The sequence below is a fragment of the Thermobia domestica genome, chromosome 7 (genome assembly GCF_964235325.1).
Source record: "Thermobia domestica chromosome 7, izTheDome1.hap1.1, whole genome shotgun sequence".
Lineage (NCBI taxonomy): Eukaryota > Metazoa > Arthropoda > Insecta > Zygentoma > Lepismatidae > Thermobia > Thermobia domestica.
This window is the reverse complement of record NC_137460.1, coordinates 93,506,123-93,524,957: the sequence shown is the minus strand read 5'-3', so window position 1 is coordinate 93,524,957 and position 18,835 is coordinate 93,506,123. Positions and strand designations below refer to the sequence as shown.

The following is an 18,835-nucleotide window of genomic DNA, read 5'->3' as shown; positions in this document are numbered from 1 at the left end:
GTCGTTTTCCGATTGATCTTCCAGTCAAGACTTTGAAAACGTTTCTACGTTCTTCCATTCTAGCTACATGACCTGCCCACCTAAGCCTCCTAGACTTGACGACCCTAACAATGTTGGGTAAACCGTATAAATTATGTAGTTTCTCGTTATGAAGTTTCCGCCATTCCCCATTCCTGTTCCTCTTGGGTCCGAATATTCGTCTCAGGATCTTGTTCTCAAATACTTTCAATCTATGTTCTTCCCTCAGTGTAAGCGACCATGTTTCTCAACCATACTGAACAACAGGCTTGATTATCGGTTTACATATTTTAAGCTTCAAATTCCTCGACAGAATTCGCGACGACAAGAGATTTCGATCCGAATAGTAACACGAATTCCCTGCTTTTAGGCGACATTTAATTTCTTCGTGAATATGATTTTCGTCTGTTAATATTGATTCCAGATATTTGAAACTATCCACTTTATCAAAAGTATTATTTAATATTTTAACGCATCCATAATTTGCTGTATTCCGGTCCCGACGCACTTCCATTTATTAAGTTTTCTCTATATTTACTTCTAAACCCATGTCCCTGCAAGCGTTTAGTAAGATCTGTGCATTTCTTTCTATTGCTCTCCTATCATCCCCTATTAAATTTAAATCAGCATATGCCATAACACGGTGAATACCGTTGAACTCTAGGCCCTAATTGCTATCTTTGATTTTCCTTATAGCGTATTCCAGAACAAAGTTGAATAATAATTGTGACAACGCATCTCCTTGTTTCAGACTATTTTCGATGTGAAAGCTCGTGGACAAAAATTTTCCTACCCGGACTTTACTTTGGGATTAATTTAAACATATCTAATTAATCTAATTTCTCTCTCGGTATTCCAAGTTCTGTAAGAACGTTGTATAAGGTTTCTCTCCTAACCGAGTCGTACGCCTTTCTAAAATCAATAAATAGTTGATGTACCGGGGTATTGTATTCCCACTTTTTTTTTCGAGTATTTGGCGAATGGTAAATATTTGGTCGATAGTTGATCGATTTCGTGTAAATCCGCACTGATAATCTCCAATAATTTTATCTGCGTATGGTGTCAGTCTTGCTAATAGAATATTTGAAAGGATTTTATAGGATATTGACAGAAGAGAAATGCCTCGATAATTATTACAGTCAGTTTTGTCGCCTTTCTTGTGAATTGGAACAATGATTGATTCTTTCCACTCTTGTGGCAATTCTTCCTTGTTTCAGATAAGGAAGATGAGTTTGTTTATCTTGTTTCACAATTTTTCGCCTCCAGCTAAAATTAACTCAGCCGGAATTTCATCTACACCCAGAGATTTGTGTTTCTTTAATTTCTTTATAGCGGTTTCTACTTCTATTCCGTTTGGTTCTGGAATATACGGTTCTGGGGTGTGTATCTCCTTTCCTCCACGCACACTAGTTTTTGGCTGCGTGTTAAGCAAATCGTCAAAGAAGTCTTTCCATCTATTTAAGATGCTATCCGTATCAGTGAGAACTGTACCGTCAGATTTCTTTAATATATAAGCACGAGATGGATAGCCTTTCTTAAGTTCGTTGATCCCCTTATACATGTCCCGGATGTTTTTATTTTTACTATTATCTTCAAGTTCCTTAATTTTAGCTTTCAAAAAATCGCGTTTCTTTGATCTAAAAGTTTTGGAAGTTTCCCGCCTGGTATCTGCGAAATTTTGTGTAGTTATTTCATTCGGATTTTGTAGCCAGCGTAATTTTGCCTGTTTTCACTTATCTGCTAGTTTAATGCATTCCTGGTCGAACCATGGTTTGTTCCTACGTATTTCCGCGTGTCCCAATTTTTCTTTTGCTGAAATTTTAATGCTATCTCTAATTTCAATCCAGGTATCCTCAACACTAGTGCACTCCGAATCTTCTAAAGGCGAGAATCTATTCGAAACTTCAATCTGGTATTCCTCTCTTATCTAGCGCTCTTCTAATTTCTTTAAATTAAATCTCTCCGTTTTCGGACATTGAATATTATCTTTATTCAACGATAATCTCTCTCGTATTGTCGCTGCTACCAGGTAGTGATCAGTGTCACAATCAGCCCCTCTAAACGACCGGACATCAATTATGCTAGATTGCCTTCTTCTATCTACTAAAACGTGATCAATTTGATTATGTGTTTTTCCGTCTGGTGATGTTCAAGTGTATTTATGAACGTCGCAATGTGGGAATTTTGTACTCTTCACGATTAGGTTTTTGGATGTTGCAAAGTTCACGAGTCTAACACCGTTGTCATTACTTTCCTTATGCAGACTTTCGTTCCTTATAATCGGTTTGAAAATATCCTCTCGTCCTATCTTCGCATTGAAATCCCCTAAGAGAATTTTCATATGGTATCGCGGGAGTTGGTCAAATATCCGTTCCACTTCTTCGTAAAAACTGTGTTTTATATCGTCATCTTTATCTTCAGTTGGGGCATGTACATTTAAAACAATAATATCACACCACCGTCCCTTGAGAGTAATAAAAGAAAGTCTGTCAGTAACAAATTCAACCCGTTTAATTGCTGGTAATATTCGTTCGTGAACGAAAAACCCTGTTCCTAACTGGTGATTTTTATTTCCTTCCCCGTAAAAGAACGTAAAATTTCCGGAATTCACAGATCCATTTCCTTCTCACCTAACTTCCTGAACTCCTACTAGGTCCATCCCGTATTTCTCTAACACACTTGTTACGGATTATAATGCGCCCGCCCTATAAAGACTTCTAATATTCCAAGTTTCAAATCTCATGTCCATTTTCTTTTGCTGAGGTCGTACCAAGTTATCAGTCTTTATCCGAGGCTTTTGTGAATATTTCTGAACAAGTGCTTTTTTTCTTTTCTTTCTTTTCTTTTCTTTTCTTTTTCTTTTTTTTTTTTTTACAAGATGAGGTTGTTAGCCTTACCCAAACCCCAAAGCTGGAGGACCACTACTAGTCGGCTGTCCGCGACTGCTTATTCAGTATATTCGCAGCTAAGCTCTATATCTAGAAGCCTTCTCCTCGATCCGCAGCCTGAGGACGCGCCATGCGTGGTGACAGGAACCCACGTTACTGCTCGCATTAATGTACTCTTGTTGTTTATGTTAGTATCAAATTTCATATATGGTGTAATTATCTCCTAATCTCATTTTATGATTATAAACGATTAAAAGCAACCCATAGTCTTACTTATTTTCATTAGGTCAACCCATTTTTCTTTCAAAATTTCTCGCCAAATCTCCAATCAAAGTCATAACTTATTTCACCTCATTCCAAGTATTCTAGATTATTCCACTTATTTTCTAAATTTCACTCAACCTAAATCTAACGTATTTAAATTCAAATGCCATAAAACTATGCCATTCTTAATTTCATTATTTATGAAAATATCACTAATCACAAAGTATTAGGTGATCAACGTTAATCATATGTTTATCATGCAATATCAAGTAAATAAATATTGTCAAATGTAAGGTTGTGAATTAACGATTTGCGTATTGTAGATAATTATGAAAGCTCATTATGTAAGAATAAACAATCATAAATTTCACCTAAGACAGGTTATAAAAAACAATTCCATTACTTTGTTTGTGTGTGTCAAATCACTTATAAAAATTTATTTAAGATATAGGTCAAAAAAGAAAACAAAAAATTTAACTTACTTAATTTTGGTACTAATGCCTTATGCCTTATTTCTCATCTTTCAAATTTAGTGTTAATTTTCGACATGCTTTTTTTTTTAAAAAAAAACTGTTCGTTTTTACTCATTAAACCTTTTATTATATTGTTAATCCAAATTCGCGAACTTTTCCTTATATGAACAACTTAAATCCCTGACTTCAAAAATAACATTCGTTTTCAAAAGTTTGTTAGGATAAAACGATAAGGTAATGCAGGCAATTTTCCAATTCAATCTACCTTGGACTGAATTGAACTGATTTTCATTATTTTCAATCAATATATTACATTCAGGATATTTGTTTACTTATGTTTTATTTTTTAAACTCCAATTTTCATGGAAAGTGAAAATCAGTCTAGTTTGTCCCTACAAATCAAAATTAGAGTAAAATTCTTTTCCAGCATTGCAGCATATAAATATGTAAATGCGCTACACAAATAAAATAAATCTTCGCTTACCCTCACTGTTTAAGAAAATCTTATTTTCCTAAAGCCCTGAAATACCGCGGTAAGATTGGACTTTCATTAACGTAAAATCAGTCTTCATTTTAAAGCATTTTTTTTAATTTTAAAAGGGTCGTGATTCAAAACCCAAATAGGTCACAGTACCGTTCAAAATCCAATACTTCTATGCCAAACCTATTTTATTAACCCATTACCCGCCAAAACTCTTGTATCGTTGTTAATGTCATAAAATGTGTTTATTCATAACTGTTTGAGATATAAAGACGCAAAATTTGTGTTAAAATAGAAATAGCTGATATAGTTCAGGAAATACAACCCGTCCCATTTTTGGGACAATGGCAGAATACGTAAGCATTTTATATTTGCATTTCACAAACGTCCTTGAAATTGAAAAATTTATGAAATTGTTCCAAATGAATACACATTTGCACACTTATTTGTTTTACATACATGTAATTCTAAATTACTTTATTGTTATCCTAAAGGAGTTTGTACACTTATATTGCACTTATCTTTATGCATTTGGTAGTTCATCTCTCTGTTATGATCCGTTTCACAATGAGAATTTCATTTTCTTTATCAAATCTATGGTCCATGAAACCACGTTTTGTTTCTTAATCCATCTGATTGCTGTTCATCAAAGGGCAGGGGTCGATCTCACCACTATCTTACTTTTCTAATAAATTCACAATTTCACCCACTGTGAGGGCAGGCTTATACAATGTCATAGTGTTCTACGAAATGCAACCTTCGTTATTTACCACCAGCATCTAATTATATCTTTAGAATTACCAATATTGGATAAGACTGAACTATAACTCACATAGGAAATAATACTAACGTAAGTAGCCGATGTCCCAATTTTGGGACGCTTGAAATAAATATATGAGAAATTTAACTAAATGCATTTATGTTGCATAGCAGACGATCATATTACTTTGAGATACCTGTTGTCATAGAACAAACGTTATTTTATTGAAAATGCGGTACAAATATTACGCTAAAAGAAAAAAAATGCACAGCTGAAAAATGCAAATTCGACATAACGTGGCGCCATATCTTGGCCATCGTATTATTAAAAGTTTGCTAGTAACTTCTGTATCATGCAGAAGAGACTGTAAACAAATGAAAGGAAATGAAATATTTGAAGAATATCTTTCCAAACACTTTTAAAAAGTAGTGAAAAAGAACGTCCCAAAAAAGGGACAATGGCTGATAATGGGTTAACGTCATATCCAAATAAAAAAACAGTGGCATATCAAGTCATCAATCATTTTAGTTCAAAAAACGGAAACTTCAACAGTAATGCTAATAAAAAATAAATTTTAGTTCCCGTAATCTCAACCATGCTCATACTCAAACACAAATTAAATTTTTACAAAATTTGGTGTTCGAAACAAACATCATTACATCTCACATTTCAAATTTTTACTAACAAGTTGAAAATCGAATTGGCTTTACACCTTGCAAAAGATGGGTTGCTTGAACCAGATAGGTGACATGAATAAATTCTGGATAATTCCATCTGCGTTCCTTCTGTTCCAAGTTACAAGATGGTTAAAGAGTTGTACAACGATATGCTGTATTTTTTAATTGTATTCTTTGGGCGAAATGTGTGATTTTTTCAATAAATATGCACTAGCCAGCTAGGTTAAAAAAGAAGAAGAAAAGAAAATATATCTTGTTATAAATCAGTGTATGTTTTGTCGTTTATATTTCACCAAGACGATGTGTTTATATGTTACTATGGGAACAGAAGCAAGGTTAAACATAATGTCAACTACCTTTTAAGGATCATAAAGTTTATAAAAGGTATACAATAAACAACATTTTGCATTATGTCAATTTAGTTTACCCATTGTGGCTCAATAAGATAGTATAATGTTTGAGTCAGGACAATAAAACAGAAATAACAAAAGTATATTGTTATATTTTATGGTGCCGAAACGCCGAGAAACCTTGTGTATCGTTCAGAAGTTTTAGTAAAACGATCACAATTGAGCCAAGTATTAATTTTACTATTCTAAGAAGTGGCACCAAAATAGATATACATGTCAAGATGAGTGATATCGAAAACGAAGTAGTTGATAACAGTATGAGTGAGACCGGAACAAATCATACTGAAAGTATGGTTGGTCTATTCAAATAACTAACACAACAAATGTCTCAAATGTCTCAACAACTTAAGGATGAATTTTCCCAACAAAATATACAGTTACAACAACAACTTAAGGATGAATTTGATGGAAAAATGAATCAACTTAAGGAGGAATTATTTCAACTTGATATTAAGTTGGATAAACAGCAGCAGCAATTTGATACTAAGTTAGTCGGAATACAACAGCATTTGGACCAGCGCTTAGGACAAATGATGGAACGAAAAGATCAGCACATGGAACGGGTTAAAGAAATGTCATCACAGGTTAATATGAGTGCTTTAAATGAACCTGAACCTTCTACAGAAACAACTGAAAATGCAGATTTTGAGTTTACATTAGTGAAATTTATTGAGTTTTCACAAAAGCATACTGCCGTATTGGATGGATCAGACTATCCTAACTTTTCTTTTCAGTCGAATGTTTTTGATTGTCTTATGGATGCTGCGTGTAATGACGATTTTGGTATGCATCAATGTGTGAAAGGTTATGATCGTTTTCGTCTAGTGAATGCTATTGACTACTTGTCTTAACAGTATCATGTTGAGTATGTATCATGTCATGATATTAATCCTGAACATGAAGTAATGGTAATATAATCATTTAATGGTATGTACATGACATTAGTTCATGTAGCAAGAAGAAAGTTGATTCCAGTATTCGTGAAATTCAGAAAGAAAACGTGTGTTCCTACCAGTGTTTGTATTGATTGGCCGATTGAGTTGAATCTGTTGAACTATGTATTCAATGACAAGACTAAAATGATAATAGTGAATAATCCGATGATGTCTTTACGGGACATGATACAGTCCGTTGATTTCAATCATCTTAGCATGACATTGCGAGATTTTGAAAATCCTTCAATGGTACAATACAGTAATAACTTGAACCAAATTAACCTTAATCGAAACCAAATTCGATATATTCAAATGAGATTTAAGTGTGATCCCAATGTAAAAGTTGATGTTAGATACACGTGTACCGTTAATGTAACCAAATCTAACTACAGAAATGGAAGTCAAAATGATTGGCGAAGAGAAGATTGGATTGACAGAAAGAGAAAGAAGTCAGACAGAAATTATTCGCCTGACAACAATGCGGCTACTTCTAAGAAGCAAAACAGAGATATATCGGATGCCCCGAGGGGGTCTTCGTGGAACAGAAACCATGGCAGGGCAGACTACCGTGAATGTCATGTAAAGGACAAGTACAGATCCGTTCGGAGACACGATATTTCACCACCAGTGAAACGAGGGAATGAGAACTGAACCTAATTTTACCGGTAATGTAAACGAACCTAATCCTAATAGCAACAGTAATAGTAATTGTGTAACCGAACCTAATCTTAGTAGTAATAGTAATAGCAATCGCACTACACGTAGAAAGCATGTAATCATCAGATCTGATTTTCTTCGAATTAGATTTCGTAGAAAAATCATAGATGGCAAAAATTCTCAAAGTAAGAAACGAAGAACTGTAGAAGTAAATAACGCGCAATACTGAATTCCTATTTATGACTTTTAATGTATCCTATATGAAGTCGTTGGTCATGTAACTTAAGCTAAAGTCTACGGCGTCTGAGAAAACCGTACCTTATTTATGTACGCGACGCTTGATAGATGGTATGTAATCTCAATAGAGAAAACGAAGAATCTTATTTATATATATTCCAACTTATTGTGTTGTAATTTTTGTTATTTTATCTCTAAGCTCATATTTAACCCAATAATTTATCTATCTATGTCAATTGTTTTCCCTAATGTTGAATTTTGTATTTGCGTTTAATAATAACCCAATCTTAATGTGTACTTCATTTGAATATATTTCTGATATGGTTATTTCTTATTTAAAATGAATGTATGTTTTGTTGTTTATATAATAACCTGATGACTTTAAGTATCAAACCAAAAGATGTATAAAATACATTTTATATCAAATTATTCTCAATTTGCCCAAATGATTTAAATTTGTTAATAAACATTTTATGGCTCTGAATGGACTTAATATAGAATTATTATTCGGAATTCTTTATCGACGTTATATTATAAAAATTCAAATATATAAATGATTATAAGATTAATGTAAAATGAAGTATTAATATGATATGTGAATGAAATATGATGTATATGAGTGACTATGAAATGTGATTTTTGTTTATATACGAGGGGTGTCCGAAAAGTATTGACGATTAGCGTAAGAATCCTAACGGTCGAGGATTCTTTTCTTTTATTTGTAAAATAAATAAAAAGTCCATATGTTCGCGCGCCATAATACAACGATATGTTGTATTTTTTAATTGTATTCTTTGGGCAAAATGCGTGATCTTTTCTATAAATATGCACTAGCAAGCTAGGCTAAAAAAGAAGAAGAAAAGGAAATATATCTTGTTGTAAATCAGTATATGTTTGTTGTATATATTTTACCAAGACGATGTGTTTATATGTTACTATGGGAACAGAAGGAAGGTTAAACATAATGTCAACTACCTTTTAAGGATCATAAAGTTTATAAAAAGAAGGTATACAATAAACGACATTTTGCATTATGTCAATTTAGTTTACTCATTGTGGCTCAATAAGATAGTATAGTGTTAGAATCAGGAGAATAAAACGAAAAATAATAAACAGTTGTTATATTTGTATCATGAAATACTTTAAGTATCGCCATATTTTGTTCTTACACTTAATAGATTCGTACAAAGTAGAATGATACCTTTCATTGTAACGTTATTTTGTATAGCTATTGGTAACATTTTTAATTTTAAAGTTTTTTTATATAGAAGTTTTGATCTTAACGTAACGGGAACAAGCCTCGCTGCTGACTTTCCTATTACATTTCCAATAGTCAATCAAGAATGTTAAAAGTCACTGCACAAGATAAAATCCTCTTTTTACCTCGTTTAATTTCCAAATTGGCGGCTTTAAGGACTAATATTGTAAACAAAGATAAAAATGATTAAACATCAAGAACATGTTTAAATAGTTTATGAAGATTGTTTTTACATAAGGCTACATGGCTTTAATTAATCAAGAAATGAACTACAATAGACTTTCGAACAATATTAGTTCCATATAGAAACAGATCTATGACTTCTGGCTACGATAGAGGCATAATGAGAGATATGAAACCTGTTCATCTTACGCTGAATCCATATTAAAAACAGGTTTCTTGCTATGTCTTACAACTATTACTATATAGAAATCAATATTGCAACTGGAAGTTCTACTATTTGTTACTACTTCTGGTTTCAATGAAATCTATTCTCGGATATTGAATATACATAAGAAATGGTTTGTCGCATCCTATTATCTTTTGCGATCCAAAGGAAACAATAGTAAAACCGGAAGTAGCAATAGATTTGTGGTAGGCACCGCCACCACATCGTCTCGTCTTTTCTTGAATGTCTTTGGAGGGTTCCTCAACTTTTCCGATAGGTGGCAGCACAGAGACCGCCCAAGAACGACCCGCTCGGGAGAGTAATACTCCCGGAAGTACGTTTCTTTCACGCGCTACTCTAGCCAGCTGTTTTACGCGCCATCCTAGTCAGTTGTTTTAAGTTGGTCAAAAACTCTATATCATTTAGTACAAGGGGAACAAAACGAGCCTTATATCATGGAGTACAAGGGCAACAAAACGAGCCCTGTGGGGCTTCTAACCCGTTCCTACTTCTACTACTACTACTTATCTGCACAAAAGTAAGTAAATCACATTTTTGAGTATTATTTTCGTATTATTTTAATTTAAAAAGTGTTATAAAAATGTTAAAAAACTTTCCTCGGGCCGGGTTTGAACTCATGCCAAAAGAGTTTTCCGTTATTTGCATATAGCGCTAGCGCACTTGGCCACGAGGACCGACAACAATACTCGTTTGAATTCTGCTATTTGAATGCAACGTGGCAAGACATAGATAACGCCAACCAATCGGAACTGTGTTTTTCGTTCCCACTTCCGGGAGCATTACTCTCCTGAGCTAGTCCTGCCCAAGAGGCTATATAATCCTAATCGCAAAAGAGAGTGAGAACCAATGTATATAGAGTGACTCTTCCTGGCAATCACCCGCAAGCAGCGGCAGCACTGAAGACCTAATGAGGGATCAGCAGAGACTACACTCAAAAGATAGTGATGGAAATTAGTGCATAAAGACTTTCACTTTTACAATGACTGAGTGAACCACAAGAATGAAAGAAGTGTGGCAGTCGTAATGGACTTTATGTTAAGTAGCTAACCTTTTTTTTTCTTACCTGTACAGTCTGAATCCGTTTTATCTGTATACTTTTTAAACTATGTGAAAGCTTTTTGAATTTTTGATTATTAATACCACAAACGAAACCACCTTTACAACTTCACGCGTCATATGCGCAAAAATATATGTAAGTGCACCCTCTTATATTTGCTCGAGCGTAAATGCGACGGTGACAGATTTCAACCGTTTCTGGTTTCAGTAGAGGAGAAAAGTCAGAGATGGAAACAATTTTTGTGGTACTGAATACATATTAAAAACCTGTTTCTCGCTATCTATAATCTGAAATCGTAAGGTCTCAATATTTTTTTTGGGGGGGGGGGGGGGAAGGACGCTCAATTGATATCAAATAACCTTTATGAATATCTCTTGCTGTTTTTGGTCTAATGAGATCATTATTTAAACCGAAGCTAGTACTAAATTTCTACCACTTATAGTCTTAGTAGGAAGATATAGGAGAAGTTTATATTCTTTTTTAAGACACTGAATCGATTGCAAAAAACAAAAAAAAAAAGTTTTGTCGCTGGTGGCGTTTTCGTTCCATATAGTGATCAATGCTGGAACCGAAACGAGATTGATTTCTATCATTTCCGGGTTAACTTGGGAATTAACGGAGATGAAGAAACCTATTCATGGGATGCTGAACCGATTCCAGAACACCGCTTCCCCATATCTCTTACCGTTTTTGCTGTCTGGAGATTAATGTCTAATCCGGGAGTACTAACGAATTCGTATCACTTCTGGCTTAAGTAGAATGTTACAGTTAGAGATGGAATCTTTTTTTAAGATACTAAATCGATTCCAGTAAGTGATCAGTGATTTGTCGCCTTGTATTACCATTTTTGTTCTATTGTGACCAACATCAAACCACAAGTACTATACTCCGATTTTAGAATAGTAATATTGGTAGAAATACTGTTCTTTCTTGAGATGTTGAATTGATTACGAAAATCCTCCTGTTACTTATATTACCGCTATTGTCTTACGAAAATCAACGCTCGAACAGTTGATTTCTACTATTTCCGTTTTGAATAGAAGAGTAATAGAAGATTCTTGGGGTGCTGAATCGATTCCAGAAATCTGCTTCTTGATTTCTATTATCGTTTGTACTCTGATACTTTGTTGACAGATGGACATGGCTGTTTTAACAGGTATCCCACTCCAAGATAATCCCACCAAAAATCACGTAATTGCGTAAAAATTTGTCAGGTAGCGATGACATTAAAGATAATGTAATATATTCGATGAGAAAGGCGAGGCGGCAGCACTGTAGTCGTTCAGCAAAGATAGCAACAGACAAGTTTTGCTATTTGTTGGCTTGCTTGTGATTTTAGTGAGGTACTTGTTTGTTTTTCACGTTATAGTGTAGATGTATCCCTATTCTGTCGAAGAACGCGTGTTTATTGTGGAACACTAAGGGCCTTATGCAGGGTCGTTCTGACTCGTGATTAGTGTCATACTAAAAAGTTCGATTAACATATGTTTCCTACAGTAGTCAGTCCTTTAATATGACGCTGATCATATGTCAAAACGACTCTGCATAAGCCTTTACAGACAGCCTTTGTATTATGTTGCTGTATTTCATGTTTTTTTTTTTTTTTGTGTGTGTGTGTGTGTGTATGTTATCTTGTAATAAAGTTACAATAGTGAAATTTACTAATTATTAAATAATTTATCATTAAAAGCACTAACAATTTTAGGACTTGAAATATCCCACTTTCAGACAAATTACTCGTTTCTTAAAAAGAAACAAAGGATAATCCATGTTGTTCTAGATTGATCTGCACGTACCTGGACTAAATAAGTCTTTAATTTTGTCGTGTGTTTTGGCTTCGACGAATGAATTGATGATTTGCCTCGTTTTCTCATTTTCTTGAAAACTTACTTGCACTACTCGCGAATCGAAATGCTTATCTGCAGCCTCTTGGAATATGTCGGTGACAGTTATGGAGTTGTCTATGTAAATTCTATTGGCCACTTCCAGGATGTATTCGTCGCTGCTCTGAGAAAAAAAAAGAAAGAAAATAGTTAACATTTAGGCTGCAATTTACATACACAAAGAGAGCATAGGCAGAACCAGAAATATTCGATGGGAGGATATATTTCACAAATATAATAATCCCAAATAGGAGTATCACGTGTACACCACAGATAGGAGTTTGGTTTACATGTATATTTCAACCGGAAGTAGTAGTAGGTTTTCGCCACTTCCGGTTTTAGTAGAGAGGTTAGAGTAGAGATGTAATATATTCTTGGAATACTTAATTTATTGCAGGAAACAGCTTCTCACCAACTCCTCTATTGTTTTCACTCTACAGTAATCACCATTAAAACCGGGAATGGTTGATTTCTGTCACTTCCGGTTTGAATAGGGGGCTAAAAGAAAAGATGGTGATTATTCTTAGAATACTAAATGGATTCCTTCCTAGAAAATCCAATTTTCGCTGTCAATTATCGTGTTTGCTCTATATAGATCACTATTGAAATCGGAAGTTATAGTCGATTTATACCACTTCCTGTTCTAATAGAGAGTTAAGGATGGAGATAAAATGTATTATTGGAATGCTTAATCGATTAATCGATTACAAGCAAACTGCTCCATGCTATATATTATCGTTTTTGCTCTATAGTGATCAACGTTGAAACCGGAAATGACTGATTTCTTCCACTTCCGGTTTGAATATTATCTTCATCAAGGAACTCGATTCGCACCTTTTGATCCTCTACACCCGGTTCACAATTGAAGATGAGTTATCAAGTAGTTCCCAAGAGGTTTTGTCTCCCGGAAGGGACACAAGACACGGATAGATAGGGTAAACCAAATATCTTAATAACATAATCAACTCCTTAATATCATATATAATTATTATTGTGTTTCGTAGAATACATGTTTACATCTTTCTATGGCTTTGTTCCTCTTTACATGAACATGTCTGAACCACTATTTCAAATTCAGATTCCAAATAGGTCTACAAGATTCCGTCTCTTTCTCATTGGTCCATTTCACTGGAATGCATCAGCTACATTGTATTTTTCTCTTCATCTCAGAAAAATAATGAAGGTTTAGACTCTTGGACCTTTATGGTTTTGGACTTCCCATAAAGGTGCGACACAATACTTTCCTTTGGGACACCTTAGAAATCTATGTATTAGAATCGGGATCTCACCCAGTCTCCTGTTTTACGTAAGTCATTTACGGTCCGAATGAACGGTTTATACTTTTTTTTCTTCAAACTCTGGTTAGGCTTGCTTGATTAGACGAACACTCAAATTGTTAGAAATGGCATAGGTCTATGTTTATTTATAAAAAAAAAAAAAATCTACCCCCTTTCTCTTCTTGAATAAATATATACTGTAGCGGACCTATTTACTTCTTCTAAACATTTAAAGTGATATATCATCATACACAGGGGCGGATCCAAGATATGATCAAGGGAGGGGCTGAACCATATTTTGCCGTTTTATCCAGTGTAAAGCAGGATTGAAGCCCATTTTATCCAGTGTATATCTAAGCGTCAAGGGGGAAGGGCTATAGCGCCTATAACCTCCCCTTGGATCCACCAATGATCATACACATAAGTATTTTCTAGATCTAGTATAATACAGAAACATCTTAGCCTGTGAGTAATGTTAATATGTACACTTCAAAACATTCAAAAGTATGTTGCTTTCCGTTCCATACATATCTAGGCTAAAATATTTAGATAATCTTAATTCTTATCATAAACACACGACATCTCAGTCTCTTAGTACGCTAATTTCTCATTAGTGTCCCTTCGCCTCGTCTCGATTACCGAAAATTTTATGTTATTTTTTAAAATTAAAAATTACTTTGTAGGCTAAATATATCACGAAAATGGTACTTCATATTTTAAAATACAACTTATTATTTGCTGAGCAAAACAATATATTTACTTTTAAAAATTAAATACTTGTGACAGTTTTGCCAACTAACTTTGTGGCTTTATCAGACAGGAAGGATACAGAAGTAATGTACAATCTTGTATACAAACAACCACTGAGATATCTTGCTTCTCTAGCTAACCAAATATCAAAGAAACAGAAGAAAAAATAATTAATTGCTTTGCTTTTATATGTACACTGAGTTTCTTTCTCGTTCCTAGTATGATTGAATATGCACTATGTAATCTTCATTTTACTGCCTGTTATAAATAGTCGTCTTTTCAATTCTGCTATACGACATTATATGTGCTACATTACATCTGTGTCGCAAGAGTATATGAGATTTTTAGTAAAAATAGAATGATATTTCGTCGCTTGCGTATCAACAAAATGTTCTTAGTATTTCTGTTGGAATATTAAGGCTATAACCAGAGCATGAAAACTCACGGATATGAGGTCGCCATGGTGACTGAAAGTTCGAGTTTGGAGCCCTGCTAATTTACAGCCAAGAAATGTGGATCAATGTATCAAATTAGATGTGTATTATTATGACGCTTGATTTTTAGAATTGGCGTTTATATTACAAGAATTTTTTCCCCGAACATCTCTTATAATGTTTTACGTGTCAATTTTGCATGACGGTGTCAGGTCATCGGACCCAGGACCACTGATACAAATCTGTGAGTTTTACGTCCCACGGTTATGCCGGTTAGGCTAAAGGAGACGGTGATGATGAGTAATGAATGAAATGGTGGAATGAAGAAAGTGGGAGGAAACGGGAGAACCCCGAGAAAACCCACGCACACGGTGTTTATCCACCACAAAGTTCACTTGGCGGGGGCTGGGATCGAACCCAGGACCCCAAGCACCAGAGGTACTCATACAAGAGAATAGTAATTTAGTCTCATTAGTAATTTGTTAGAAAGTCCTTACAGACGACCGAAAACAGTTGACGGAAGCCGAAACACTTTTCACGGCCACATAGATTTTTGCTTTTCTGGATTCTTGTAATGAGGAAAGAAAAATAACACAAAATAAAGGAAATACTACTCAAAACAAATTACTTTTCTGGACTATTAATCAGGGAAGAATGTCTGAATTCGAGTTTCTGGCGTAGGAGTTTATTATCCCGTAAGTTTGTGCGATTGTGGATTGTTTGAGCCCCTAGCTTGCAATTTGGTTTGCACCAAGCTCGACAAGTTAGATGTATGTAAAATCGAGAAGAGGCCTCTAGTACAGGTGTAAAGCTTCTAAGCTACCGTGCTTCTTCCTAGCAATACCTAAACAAATTTAAAATCATGGTTTTGAATCCAAAATTGAGATAATAAGGATGAATAAGGTAACTACAGTTGTTGTATCAATGAGAACCTTATGAAAGAATCTCGTATTAATTAATTATGTGGAGCCTGAGCTGATAGACGAATTCTGGTCCAGATCATTTGAATCCGTGATGTCTGTATGACATTTTGATCAAATTTCAGGTATTTTGGATTTATGATCTGGCCAGGACAGAATGATAAGTATATCTCCGTTTTTAATGTTTTAATGCTTCTATTTGATGCATAAAGCTGCATCAAGGTCTTTTCACGAGACAAGATCTATTATGATAGCATATCTCCACCTAACTTTAATCATTGGTTCTTTAAGACGTGTAAGTATCTGAACCAGGGGACCAGGGCCGGATACAGGATTGTCTGAGGGGGGGAATGCACAATAACTACCAAATTAACCAATCACATTGAAACTCTTCAAAGTGACGTGTGACAATATTCTTTATCCCTGACAACGCTGATTTCTCGCAAGACCAAAGAAAATTCTACCTTAGAAATTTTGCTAGCCAGTTTGAATGGAATTAACACATTTTTGCGAAGTGATGATTTCTGCCGACCATCAACTCGAGAGATGATTTGGCGATCAAGCTCTCTCAAATTAGTCTTCTCGGTCAGAATCGCTTCTCTTCCTGATTTTGATCAGTTTGCTCTTAGTATTAAACATATTTTTTTAATTTTATTTTGCTGAAAATTAGTTCGACTTTGGATTTATTCAAGAATCAGTCCATTTTCTCACATTTTTATGCATCATTTGTGATTTTTCTTCTAGATTCCAGAATTTCATAGGATTTTTAAAATCTTTACACAGATTGGCACTGAAGATACTCCTATTTCCTTTTCTAGGAATTAATTTAATTTAACGATTTTTTAAAAAAACGATAGAAATTTTCTCGTTACTTAATAAAATGTAGTTGGAATGTAGGAACTCTTTCATATGTGATTTTTTCTAGTTTTTCCTCTATGCTAGTGATGGAAATCTAGCACGAGGGAGAGATCCCTTATAAGTTTAACAGTGATTATAAATACTACACAATAATTATTTACATTGGCATTTTTAATCATTTTTCTTCTTTTTTTTGTCCCTCACTCTCCCTCTCTTTTCCCTCGTGTGTTCTTATTAGTTATTATAATCAGTTATTGATTCTTGAACGACAGCTGTCTGTTACATTATTATATCAAATTTAAATATTTTGGTACTCTGTTACAGATATACCACATTGACTTGACACCTAGTCTTCCGTTCCAGGCGCTGCTATCGGCTGAAGGAATTCCACTCTCTTTCGCTAAGATTCTCTCGCTTAGCAACAGTGGGACCCTTATTGGCTCAACGCGTAGGTGTGTCGAGGGTGTGAGCTTTAGTTCGCATTTTTGCCACGGCTCAAGACATTTTGGCAGCACAATAGTTATCGAGTTCTAATGGCATCGATTGATAACATGACAGCCATGCTTTGCACACTATTAGTAAAAATTCCGTACACGTTGTTCGTGACATAAACTACACCTTTTATTAGTTATTGTAACTTTCTTTTACTTCAATTAATTAATAAATCGTTATTTAACTTTGAATCGCCACCAATGATTGAAGATACTAAATCCAAGAATATTAAAAACTAACTAACTAACCCTATGACTTGTGGAACCATGAGATTCAAAGCCGCGTTCACGAAAGCTCTCTACTTTCTATCCTTAACCAACTGGATCCAGTATCTACTTTGAATTCTACTTCAGAAAGATCCATCTTAATAGGTCTTCCTAATAGATTGTTTGAGATTATATTTTCAGTCAAAACTTTGAAAGCGTTTCTACCTTTTTTCTATTTTACCTACATGACCTACCCACCTGAGCCACCTAGACTTGATGACCCTAACAATGTTTGGCAAATTATATAAATAATGTAGTTCCTCATTATGAAGTTTGCCCCCATTTCTGTTCCTCTTGGGTCCAAATATTCGTCTCAGGATTTTATTCTCAAATACTTTCAGTCTGCTTTCTTCTTTCAGAGTAAGCTACCATGTTTTATAACTAGGGCTCGGAAGTTGAAGACCTAAATAATTGCCTAAAAAGGACCGATAAAAAAACGTAAAAATATCTTTTAAAAAAACGGACCTAAAACTGGAAAAAGGACGTAAAAATAAGACCCAATTTAACGAGAATTACATATTGAATGAATATAATGCTCAATAAACACAAGCTCCTGGTAGTATACAATATATAGTTGAAAGAAACTTGATCAATGAAATGCTTTGCTTTGTCGTTTAACTTGCAGTTTTGTTATATTGTTTCCGTTTTCCAAGTAAAATCCAACATTTTGAACACTTTCTGAGGACAACTAAAGGCTGGACAGTTTTTAAGAAGACCAAGACACTACATTGACCTGTAACACTATGAAATTATAATTGATCTGTGTATCAGTTAGCACGTAACAAAAAATATTAAAAGTCGAAACTAAAATACGAAAACTTCCCCCCTCTCACCCCCCTGCTGAAGGACATTGTTACGCCTCCTTATCTGACTTGTGATTGTTGCAGATCTGGTCTTACCAGTCCAGTCGTTGAAGAATGTCGTATCTTTTGAATTTTCTTTACTAAAGAAAAGATATTCAAGAAGTGGTGGTGATTCGAGTTATTGCCCAGCACATTTATTGTCAAAAGTTGAAGTGAAAAAAAAGATGTTAAGACCTATAAAATTTTTAAAAAAGACCAATAAACAAAACAAAAAAATAATAATTGAAAAAGGCAAAAAAATGGACAAAAAATCCACCATTTTCTGGTCTACAATGGCCCAAAATGTACATATAGTATGTTAAGCCTTGTCTTCGGGTACTCGTAAAAAAGAGTATTTTTAATCAACTTCCGCGCCCTATTCATAACCATACAGCAGAACAGGCATGATTATTGTCTCATACATTTAAAGCTTCAAATTCCTTATAGAATGCGCTACGATAAAAGATTTTGAACTGAATTATAAAAGGAATTTCCTGCTTTCAGTCTACATTTAATTTCTTCGTGGTCTGTTAATAACAGATCCAAAATATTAATAAAAGTAATTTTGAGTTCTAATTTTTGAATCGAG

General features: G+C 34.4%; 1 protein-coding gene across 1 annotated transcript in view; it reads right to left on the bottom strand.

Annotated features, from left to right (window-relative positions):
* Positions 1-18,835, bottom strand: part of LOC145688907 (serpin B6-like) — a 130,599-nt gene that overhangs the window by 84,174 nt on the left and 27,590 nt on the right. The window contains exon 4 of the mRNA XM_081763077.1: positions 12,321-12,531. Coding sequence (XP_081619203.1) covers positions 12,321-12,531 — 211 coding nt within the window. The remainder of the gene's footprint in view (positions 1-12,320; positions 12,532-18,835) is intronic.